General features: G+C 35.7%; 1 protein-coding gene across 1 annotated transcript in view; it reads right to left on the reverse strand.

Moving 5' to 3' along the window:
- Fbxl2 (F-box and leucine rich repeat protein 2) overlaps positions 1 to 7,024 on the reverse strand; it is a 72,121-nt gene extending 65,097 nt beyond the window's left edge. The window contains exons 1-2 of the mRNA XM_010629719.1: positions 7,019 to 7,024; positions 4,022 to 4,083 (exon numbers count right to left, since the gene is read on the reverse strand). Coding sequence (XP_010628021.1) covers positions 4,022 to 4,083; positions 7,019 to 7,024 — 68 coding nt within the window. The remainder of the gene's footprint in view (positions 1 to 4,021; positions 4,084 to 7,018) is intronic.
- Positions 7,025 to 12,253: the final 5,229 nt, after the last annotated feature.

Below are 12,253 nucleotides of genomic sequence, written 5' to 3' on the forward strand. Positions count from 1 at the left end.
ATATATAGTTATTTATTAAATGTCAGTCATTCTAAGAACTGGCAACAAACCCATAAGAACTATGACTATTCCAATGTTTTTGGATTTTTCTGGTACCAGGGATTGAACTCAGGACCCTGTGCTTGCAAGGCTGTCACACCACTGAGCTAAATCCCCGGCCCATGACTATTCCAATTTTACAGATGAGAAAATGAAATACCTTAATTAAGGCCACACATTAATAAATGAGAAAGACTGAAATTTTAACCTAGAAAGTCTGGCTCCAAAAATAATATATGAATAATAATGATGTGGACAAATATATAAAAGGACAATCCAACTCAATAATAGATATAGATTATAAAAATCAACATTCCCAAAGATAAAAGCATTATATCATTAACACTCCAGGAAGAACAAAATATAAGCTGTTTGAGCTGTGTTAGAATAAAGGTTTCAGATAATTTAAGTATCTTTAATTTATGAGTGAAAGCTGGGCAGAAAGAATGAAAGTGTAACAACTAATTCCAGTAACACACTCAAAATGGGTAGCAGAAAGAATATGTGAACTAGCAATAGTAAGTATTCTTAAAATTAGCAATAAAATGATTACATGAAAATACTAGTTTTTCTAGTAGAGTCATGGTGATACTAAGAGATTAACAGCAACACATTACTCCAGGTTATGTTTGTTGATGGATTCAAAGAAGAAGCTGAGGCTTCACTTCATATTGGAAGCTAGTTAAGAAGGTAAGAGCATGATAATACATGCAGCAAAAAATGGCAGAGGAGAAAATGACCTGAACTGTGAGCAAAGATTGTCAAAAAGTCAAAGGATGCATATCTATTGATGAAGTAAGACTGAAGGAAGCCAAGATTCAAGACAATATTCTTCACTGTTACAAAGAAGTCTACAAGACAAAGTCTTTTGCTCTCCTTATGGCAGAGCAAAATATGACGGCACTGTTTAACTGAACAGAAAATAATCAAGACTTAAGGCCCACTAGACGGTGACTTGGATGAACTCACATTTGTGGAATTAATCTATGATGAAAATGGCTGCTTAGGGTCAGCGATCTAGCTCAGTGGTGCCATGCCTGCCTGGCAAGCAAAGTCCTGAGTTTGAGTTCCAGTACTGGAAAAATAAACAAATAAATAAATAAAATTAGGAACAAAAAAGAGAGAGAGATAGGTACCTTGGTAGCAGGGAAAGGAAAGAGCTTCTCTTGAGACTAGAATGTCTGACAATGCAGAAATGGTTTTTTTCAGAAATTATTTTAGAGCCAGCAAAAAATTAAAATTTAAACTATCATGGTTGGCTAGAGTTAATGTTGAGACTCAAGAGTCAGAAAAGGCTTATAGTGGCAGTGCTTCAAATTTAAATTGCCCTTACAAACTCCAAAATAAGAGCCAAAGTGGAAATGCAAACAGATGAAAAAACAGGTTATAAACAAATGCTCTCAAACAGCAATTCCCTCTGAAAAATAATCTGTACATGAGCTGTATGGCATGAATCCAAAGCTGTAACTAGTGATGACAACCTTTAGGTTTCTTCACAACTGGGCCCAGCACGGATCTTTAAAGGAACTGAAATTTCTAAGACTGAAGAGCAGAATTCACACTACCTCAGAAAGTGATAATTCCTTGTATTTATTTTTTATTTTTGTAATAACAGATGGAAACTGTTCTATGGTTAAGTTATAAGCTAATCCTACCAGAAGTGAAAAATATTCAATTAGTAGCCTTGAGTTACAAATAGTATATTCATGAGAAGGGTGGAGTTTAACCATAAACTAGTGTTAAATGACTAATACATTGTCTGCCTGAAGGTGGTAATGGTTCTCGGGATTAAGAACGCCTTATTCATACTTCATCATGATGCTGGTGCATTCACACTGAAGCTGGAAGCAATACATGATTCTAGGGAACACCATCCATAGAGCAGTCAGTGTGGATGGTATTCCCTCAAATTGTACGGTGACAACTTGCCAATTCAGACTCAGCCAAATTGGCTCTGACAAATATAACATAGCTTATATGTCTGAGCAAGTCCTTATGGGATATGAGAAACATACATTCCTTCTTTGTTACCATTTCCCCTCCCTCTTTTTCTTTGTTGGACAAAGTCTTTATGTAGCTCAGGCTCCCCTCAAACTCATTATGATACTGGCACACCAACCATCCCTCTCACCTCTAACTCATTATGTAGCCCATGCCTTGAACTCACAATCCTCCTGCTTCAGCCTCCCAAGTGCTGAGATTATAGACATGTGCCACCATGCCCAGCTTAGTTCAAAATGGTCTAAAAGTCTAAAGAATATTCTTGTTCAAATATTTGTTTTATTGGGATAAAATATGATCTATTTTTTCATACAGTCCTACAGTTAATTTTCTTTATTAACTGAGCAGAAAAAATTCCTAACTATGCCAAAAAACATCTGATGACTAATGAAACACACTTTGAAGCCACTAAAATGTGATCATCACCACAGAGAAGCTAAATCCTCACGATGTTTCTGACTCAAAACAAAAAAAAACTCTAACTACCAATGACAGCAAAGATGTCATTTACAAAGTGATTCTGTGGTGAGCTCAGGAAGAGATAAAAAAATTACTTTCAATTATTAAACCAAACATACTCTCATTCCCAAAATGTTAAAATGAGAGTTAGTGCAGCCAGAGTGTGGAGTCATCTGGTCCTTTTCTTTTTGTATTTCCTAAAATTTTTCCATGAAATATTGAAAGGATCCCATTGTCGGGAAGTTTGAAATGCTACAAGTACCCAACCTGGTACATCGTCATGCACATCAACTAATTTAACGTTCTAAGTGGTCCTATAGTAAAAGAAATTAGTTTTGTAGTCTTGCAGTTGTTTTTTTTGGTTTTTTTCATACCAGGTATCAAATTCAGGACCTTGTGCTTTTGAGGCAGGCCCAGCACCATTGAGCTAAATCCCCAGCCCTGTAGTCTTGCACTTTTGAAATTAGTTTCCTATACTTAGTTTATCACAGAACCTGTTTTTGTTTGTTTGTGGAATATTACTGATAGGAGAAACAGCTTGGAAAACGTCACTGAAAGATTACCATGTATACATAAATTATTTGTGAAGAATTAAAATATAACATCTAAACCTAAATCTTGATCGCTGCAGAATACCAAAGAAAGCTGTAGTGCTTCAGGGTCAACAAACGTTGGCCAACAGCTTTACTTGGTAAAAATCTACATATTTAGTAATGTCAGGGGAAAAAAAGATAAAAAGCCTATTTGAAAGCACTTGCTGTCATTTAGCACATACTTATAAAATGGATAAAAGCCAGGTGTGGTAGCATATGCCTGTAATAACAGCACTTGGGAGGCTGAGGCAGGAGGATTGCCACAAGTTCAAAGACACCCTAGACTACACAATGAGTTCAAGGCCAGCCTGAGCTACATAGCATGATTCTGTCTCAAAAATTCAAATAAAATAAAATAAAATGGATAAAAACATATCAACATCAATATTTGGGGCCAAAAGTTGCTTTTTGTTTTTTGGAATTTTTTTGGTGGAACTGGGGATCGAACTTAGGTCCTTGAACTTGCTAGGCAGGCGCAGAGGCACTGAGCTGTATCTCCGGTCCCCCGAAAGCATTTTTAAATGCTCAGTAAGAACACATCATAACTATATTGTTTGTACTTATTTTTAAACCCATTTATCAGAAAACATCTAAAACTGACTTTAGAAGCTTGTAAGTTTAGTGATACTCTTTCCTCATGTTATTTAGTCTATTAATCTACTCATAAACAATGGCGCCTACTGAAGATTATTACAATACTTACCACATTACAAAAAGAATCCAGACCAATGCTATGTACATACTTAGTACACTCTGGATTAGACCAAGTAAAATTTAACAACAAGCTGAACAGCATTCTATAAAACAAAAACAAAAAGTTGGTTAGGCTAATTCTCTTTTTCTATGCTGTGGACTCACAGTGAGAAAGAAGATAGTCTTAGAACTTGATGACTGATCAAACCTGAACTCTAAAACTTATCTACACTCACCTTAATAATAGTTCTTTGGGCAACTTTTTGTTAATTAGGCCTTCATCACTGTTTGAGAAAACCTGAAAGGAAAAAAAAAAGAGAAATCTTGTAACTGTTCTTTAATCAATTCAGAAAATTTCATACTAGATTAGAGCAGCTTCAATAACTTCAATAACTACAGATATGATACTAATTTCATGAAGCTAGAGCACACTAATATCGAGAGACAGAAAATATCTTTATCATCCTTGCATAAAAAGGGCAACATACAGCCTTCTGTGTATTATCCTGCACTGGAGGTTCTAGCCAAGGCAATTAGACAAGGCAAAGAAATGAAAGGCATCCAGGTTAGAAAGGAATAAAACAATCTCTATTCACAGATGACATGATCATTTAATGCATACAGTATAATGGCAATTCTAAAACTCCACGAGGAATCAATTAGAACTAATCAAAAAGTTCATCAAGGTTTCAGAATATACAAATATACAATATATTCATACAATAAGAAATATTTCCATACAGCAGTAATGAATATTATAAAAATGAATTTATGAAAATAATTCCACTTATAACGGCATTGAAATGAATAATGTATTTAGGAAAAAATATGATGAAAGTACAAAACTTCCATGTTGGGAAGTCATATAAAAATTGCTGAGAGAAATTAAAGACAACAAATAAATTGAAACAGTCACATACATGAACTGGAAGTCTTGACAATATTATGTTAGCAACATTTCCCCAAACTGATCCATAGATTTAACATAATCTCTATCAAAAATCCCAGCTGCTCTAATTTTTACACTTAACCACAAGTTGATCCTAAAATTCATGTGGAAATGCAAGGGACACTGAAAAAGAAAAAGAAAATTAGAAGACTCAAACTCTCTAATTCAAATTTTACTGTAAGGTGTGATACTATGGCATGTGCCTATAGTCTCAGCTACCTGAGTGGCTGAGTCATGAGGACAACTTGAGTCCAGGAGTCCAAGACTAATCAGGGTTACATAGCAAGCCCTCATCTCAAACAAATAAAAAATTTTACTACAAAACTATGAAACACTGTGGTATTGGCATAAGGATAAACAGGGTAAATGAACAGAAACAAGAGTACAGAAACTTACATTTGTGGGCAACAGATTTAAATGGTGAAAAAATCTTCAAAAAATGGTACCAGACCACCAACAGAGTGAAGAGACAACCCACAGTGTGGGAGAAACATTTTGTCAGTTGCTCCTCAGACAAAGGACTACTATCTTGTATAAGGAACTCAAGAAAGTCAAAATCCCCCCTAAATTTAAAGACACAATCCAAAAATGGGCACTTGAACACACACTTCTCAGATGAAGTAGAAACGGTAAATAAATATATGAAAAAATGTTTAACATCACTGTCATTTGAGATATGCAAACAATGCTGAACAATAGCTCTCATCAAGTAATCAACCAGTAACAAATGCCAGTGAGGCTGTGGGGGAAAAGGACCCCTTTTCCACTGTTGGAGGGAGTGTAGACTGCTACAACCACCATGGAAATTTATCAAAAAACTAAAACTAGAGGTTTCATTTGACCTATTCCTCTTCTTGGTATGTTCCCAAAAGAATTAAAAAGCATCATGACACATATGTGATATATGCACACTCATGTTTATAGCAGCACAGTGTGTAATAGCTAAATCTTGGAAACAGCCCAAATGCCCATCAACCAATGAATGGATGAAGATGTAGTTTTTTTATACAATGGAGTGCCACTCTGCCATAACAAAGGATAAGCTTGAGACATTTCTAGCTAAATGGATACACCTTGAGACTATACTCTTCAGTGAGATAAATCGGACATATGTTTAAATATCTTGTTGTTTCTCTGGTGTGAGAAACCAAAAGTGTAAAATAAGGACCCAAATGTATATCAGATATTGGGAAATGAGAAGAAAATGTTAAAATGAGAAGGGGAACAAAGAGGGGTGGAAGAAAGACAGGACAAGAAAAAACAATAGAAGGAAAAAATGGAAAGAAAGTTTTTTTGTAAATAGGAGGCGAAAAGGGTGAGGGGGAAAAAGAAGCATGATATATTATGTACAGGTACAAATTCCCTATGATGAATGTTATCATTAGGTATTATCTAAAATGTACCAATAAATATACCAAAACAATTGCACCAGGATGGTGGGCAGTGGTGCACACTTGTGATTCCAGCTATTCTGGAGACTGAAGCAGGAGAGTCACAAGTTCAAGGCCAGCCTGGGCAACTCAGCAAGACCGTCTCAAAACAATAAAAATTAAAAAGGGCTGGAGATGTAGCTCAGCACTCCATGAGTTCCATTCTCAGCAACACACACACACACACACACACACACACACACAGAAAGAGGAAGGGGGAAGAGGAAAAAGAGGAGAGGAGGAAGAAGATAGAAGAAATTGTGCCAGAATAACTGGGTATCCACATGCAAACAATTGTATCGTTACCTCAAAAAAAATTTTTTTTAACTCAAAATGGATTGGAGCCTTGTTTTAGTACTGAGCACTGAATACAGGGCCTTTGCACTGAGCTACATCCCCAGCCCACTTAACCCCAGCCTGTATGTCCTAGATGGATTAATCTCAATCTTTTTCTTAAAATACCTTAAAGTGCTAAATTACTGATCTGATTATCTTCCTTCTTTTTTTTAATGTAGGCATTTACAACTGTAAGTTTCCCTTCTGAGCAATGCTTTCATAGAATCCCATCAGTGTGTGTGTGTGTGTGTGTTATTGCATTCAGCTCACAGTATTTTTAACAGCCTTTGTTACTTTTCACCCACTGAGTATACTGTTTCAATCCCACATATAATTTTTGTTTGCTTTCTGTTGTTGATGTCTAGCTTCATTCCATTGTGGTCAGAGAAGAGATTTTAGATTTTTCCAATGTCTGAAACTTTTTAAGACTTATTTTGTGGCCTAATACAAGGTCTATCTTGAAGAACATTGCATGTGCATTTAAGTATGTATAGTCTGCTGTGGGATGTTTTACATACCTTCATTATACCAAATTGGTTTATATAGTGTTGTTCAATCTTTATTTCAGTATTGCTCTTCTGTCTAAATACTGTTACTGAAATTATGTTATTGATGTTTCTAACTGCTGTTGGAGGTGATGGCAAAGGGTACTATGACATCATCACGCATCGTAACAGCTACTGAAAGATGAACTATAACTCTAAGGGCCAAAGCTAATTTAGTAAGTCTATTGTCTAGGTTCCATCATTTACATGTCTGTTACCCTTGTGCCCGTCATGTAACTTTTTTGGTGTGTCCTTTTTGAGGTGCTTGGGATTGACATGAGAACCTCATACATACTAGGTAAGTACTCTACCACTGAGCTACACTCCCACATCCCCACACTCATTTAAGTTTTCTATGCCATAGTTTCCTCTTCTGTAAAGTGGAGACTGAAAGAACCTGCTCGAAGAGTTGCTGTGAATCAAATTAAGTTTATATAAATATCTAAAACAGTCTTGACACATAATCAGTGCTTAATAAATAGCTCTGATTTAAAAAGTGTTCAATTTATTTTAGTTTATTAGTACACGTGTGTTATACATGTTTACTGCATATACACATCTTAATCCCTTTCTTCCCCTCCTTTCCCTTCCCTCCTTCCCCCCTCCACCCATCTCCATCTCTCGATCTTTTCTTCGTATATGACTGCAATGTATACTCATGACCCTTGTGTGGAGTTGGTACATGTATATATAATACCAATTCCTTTTTTTCAACCCTTATCCTTTCCCTCCCTGCCCCAGCCTTCATCTCTTGATCCCCTTCCCCTTTGAGAACTATTTCCCTACTTCCTATTGTCTATCACTTATTCTGCTTTTTATTTTTACTGAGTTTCTCATATAAGAGGAACCATGTAATATTTAAGCTTGTGTGTCTGATTTATTTCATTTAATATTATGGTCTTGAGGTACCACCATTTTCCTACAAATGATTCACATTTATCTTTATGGCAGAACAGTACTCAGTTGTGTGCAAATATTTTTTTTTTTTGTAAATACATTTTCTTTATCCACTCATTTGTTGATGGAAATATAAGCTGCCACCAAGATTTAGCTGTTATGAATTGTGCTGCTATAAACATAGATTTGTATGTATCACTGCAACAGATGTTTTTAACGACATCTGTTTTAAGACACTGTCTTTCAGGATTATACCTAGAAGGGGAACAGACAGGTCAAATGGACATTTTAGTTTCAGTTTTCTGAGGAATCTCCATACTGATTTCCAAAGTGGTTGTACTAGTCTACATTCCCAACAGCAATGTAGAAGGGTTCCTTTTTCCCTGCAGTCTTTCAGCTTTTGGTATTTTTGTTTTGTTTTGATTTTTTTGGTACCGGGGATCCAACGCAGGTCCTTGTGCTTGTGAGGCAGGCAGCAGAACCAATGAACTAAATCCCCGGCCCAAGCCTTTGTTATTGGTTTATCATGATAGTCATTTTTTCTAGAATAAAATGGAATCAGTGTGTGTGTTGTTGTACAGAGGATTGAAATTGGGCCCTTGCACTTGCAAGGCAAGCAGTGGAACCACTGAGCCTAATCCCTAACAGTGTTTTAATTTGCATTTCTCTAACTGCCAGTCATTTTTAGTATTTCTTCACATATTTACCAGCCATTTGTACTTCTGTGATCTGTTCATTTCAATTGCCTGTTTTTATTGGATCTTTTATTTTGGAGGGTCTAATTTTTATGAGTTCTCTCTATACTCCAGGTGTGAGTCCTGTGAAGAATCACTGGCAAAAAAATTTTCCCACTCTGTAGGATGTCTTCTTATTCTGTTAGTTATTTCTTTTGCTGTCAGAAGCCTTTTAATATGATCCCATGTGTTGGTTAAGAGTTATTTCCTGGGCCGGGGATTTAGCTCAGCGGTTCGGTGGCCTGCATTGCAAGCGCAAGGACTGGAGTTCAATCCCTGGTACCAAAAAAAAAAAAGTTATTTCCTGTGCAACTGGGATTCTGTTCAGAAAATTCTTTCCTACACTTATGACTTCAAGAGTTTTATCCATTTGTCTTCCAGCTAGTTAAATGTTTCTGGTTTAACACTTTGACTCATTTTGATTTTAGTTTAGTGCACAGTGAGAGATACGGGTCTAGATTCAGTCTTCTGCATGTACACAGCCAGCTTTTCCAGAGACATTTATTAAAGAGGCTCTTTCCTCTGGTGCATGTTTTTGGCCCCCTTGTGTCAAAGAACAAACAGTTGAATGTACTTGGGGTTGTTTCAGCATCCTCTGTTCTGTTCCATCATCTGTTTTTGTGCCAGCATCATATTGTTTTTATCACAGTAGTTCTGTAATATAACATCAAGTCCAGGGCTGTGATTCCTCCCATTTTTCTCTTCTTACTCAGGACTGCTTTTGCTACTCTAGGTATCTTCTGGTTACATATGAATTTTAGGATTGTTTTCTACAGTTCTATGAAGAATGCTATTGGATAATGCAATTTTGATTGCATTAAACCTGTATAAAAATTTTGGGAGTATAGCCATTTTGACTATATTGGTTATACCTATCTAGGAACAGGAGATATCTTTCCATATTCTCACGTCCCCTTCAATTTCCTTTTTTCAGAATACAGTAGTTTTCATTGTAGAGGACTTTCACTTCCTTAGGTTAATTCCTGGAGCAGCATCCCTCTACCACATAAAGTCTTCAATTATAACAGAAGTATTTCTTCTTCAGTTCTGTCACTTTGCTGCATATGCGTGGCTCTATTTGATATATATGTTACAGTCCTTGAGGAACTGACATTTTAACAACATCTTGCAACCTTTGTCTCATGGCAATTTTTAACTTAAAGTCCATTTTATTGGATAGTCATTCTGGCTACGTTCAATCTGCCTCAGCATGTAACTGGATCAAGCAAACCTTTTGTTTTTATCCATTCTCCCAGTCTCTTTTTTAATTGGCAAACTTAATCTTTTTTAAATTTATAGTGGTTACTGATAAGGACTTACTTCTGCAATTTTTCATACTTTGGTTTATGAAATTTCTCTATAAAAGCTAATTAGGTAAAGAGCAATGTTCAAGTTTTTGTATAACCTTACTGCCCTTTTATGTCTATAGGTTCTATCAATTAGAAAGTTACTACTATATCCAACTCTAATTGTGGTTTCATCACTTTGGCTTTCAGTTTCTGGTTCATGTACAGTGGACCCTTGACTTATGAACTCTATCAGTTCCCTACAGCTGGTTGTAACTCAAGTTAGTTATAAGCCAGTACAGGTAAGATCTGGATGTTTACCTGGGTATATGCCACAGATAAAAAGAGCCAGGTGAATTTTCCATTAACCTAATTAATCCAAGTTGTTTGTGTATCAGGCTTGTTGTAACTTGAGGGTCCACTGTATTTTAAAGCTTTATTACAAGGTAAATGCATATTTAAGACTGTTAACATATTTTTCATAACATTAATATTTATTGCTTTATATAAATACTGTATCGAAAGCCCATTGTTTACATGCACAAGACTGTTAACATATTTTTAATCAACTGACCCTTTTATTATTATGAGCTGCTCTTTCACTCTAGAAATGACCCTTGAGTTAAATTATACTTTGACTAATATAGCCACATAAGCTTTCTTTTGCTTTCTGCATGGTATTTATTACAATACTAAGGGTCAAACCCAGGGCTTCACACATGGTAGGAAAGCACTCTACCACTGAGCTGCTTTCCCCCACCCCTTTTATTTTCAATCTGTTTTTATAAATATCTTGTTTCTTAAAGGCAGCGTATACTTGGGCCATACTAGTTTATTCAGCCTGACAACTGTTATCTTTTAATAAAGTATGTGGTTTACATTTAATGTAATTTTTGATGTAGTATGTTTTAAGGTTGTCATATTTATTTTCAATTTGCCCCAACTATTATTTGCTCCTCAGTCCTGTCCTCCTGACTTTTTGGGAAAGCAATATTTATTGTATTTCACTTATTGGCATTACACTTAATATGTCTTTGTATTTAACTTTGCTCTGGTGCATCTTTAACATATCACAATTTAACATCTTCCTACCTGTTGTACACTTATCATATATTTTACTTATACTATGTACCCAACACTGTTATTATTTCTGCTTTAAGCAGCTCATGATTTTTTAATAAATGTATACAAAAAGATGATTTTTAAGAGGTCCCTTATATTTATCCACACATTTACCCTTCCTGGTACAATTCATTCCCTCCTTTAGATCTAAGTTTCCTTTATCATTTATCTTCAGCATGAAGAATTTCTTTTAGCATTTATTTAAAAAGCTGGTATAGACAAATCATCTTATATCTGTCAGAAAACATCCTTTTTTCTCATTTATTTTACAATACAGAGCTCCAAAATAGAAGATCTGCTATTTTAAGGCACTTTTTAAAAATGACTCTAGGGCCAGGGATGTAGCTCAGTGGCACCACACCTGCCTGGCAAGTGTAAGGTCCTGAGTTTGATGGTACAAAAAAAAAAAAAAATTCCATTGCCCTCTATTAGAGTGTGGATGTTGAACATTCCCCCAAAGGTCCATGTGTTAAAGTTTTGGTCTCCAGGGTAGCACTATTGGAAGTTACAACATGGGGCCTCACAGAAAAGGGACTGTATGATTCTAGCCCACTGGCCCATCTTCTCTTTTTATTTTTTGTGTTTTGTCTTTGTTTCCTGGCCAAAGAGATGCTCTAACATGTGCTCCTGACATGATGTGACTGACAACTTTGTGAGAGGCTAACATCATGAGGTCATTCAATCTTGCAATGAAACCTCTAGAATCATGTGCCAAAATAAAACTTCTCTTTACAAATTAATTGCCTCAGATATTTCATTCTGGTAACAGAGGACTAATATATCCTCTGACCTTCTGTTTCTGATGAGATACAAATTATTAACATTCATATTTTATTCTTTCATGTAAATGTTTCTCTTCTATTTCCTTTTAAACTTTCTTTTATTAATAAAAACTCTGATTTTAAGAAATTTGGCTACAATGTACCAAATTTAGTTCCTTTTTTGTTTTGTTTTGTTTATCCTTCTGGGAGCTTGCTGGCCTTTCAAGATAACTGGGTTGTTGTTTTTTTTTGTACTGGGGATCAAACTCAGGTCCTTGGGCTTGTGAGACAGGTGGTAGAACCACAGAGCTAAATCCCTGACCTGCTGGATTGATTTTTAATAATTTCTTGGAAATTATCTCACCAAACAGTTCATCTGTCCCTGTGCTCCTTCCTCCCTGTTGAAAC

The sequence above is a fragment of the Fukomys damarensis genome, unplaced genomic scaffold, assembly GCF_012274545.1.
Source record: "Fukomys damarensis isolate Sample0158 unplaced genomic scaffold, DMR_v1.0_HiC HiC_scaffold_28, whole genome shotgun sequence".
Taxonomy (NCBI): domain Eukaryota; kingdom Metazoa; phylum Chordata; class Mammalia; order Rodentia; family Bathyergidae; genus Fukomys; species Fukomys damarensis.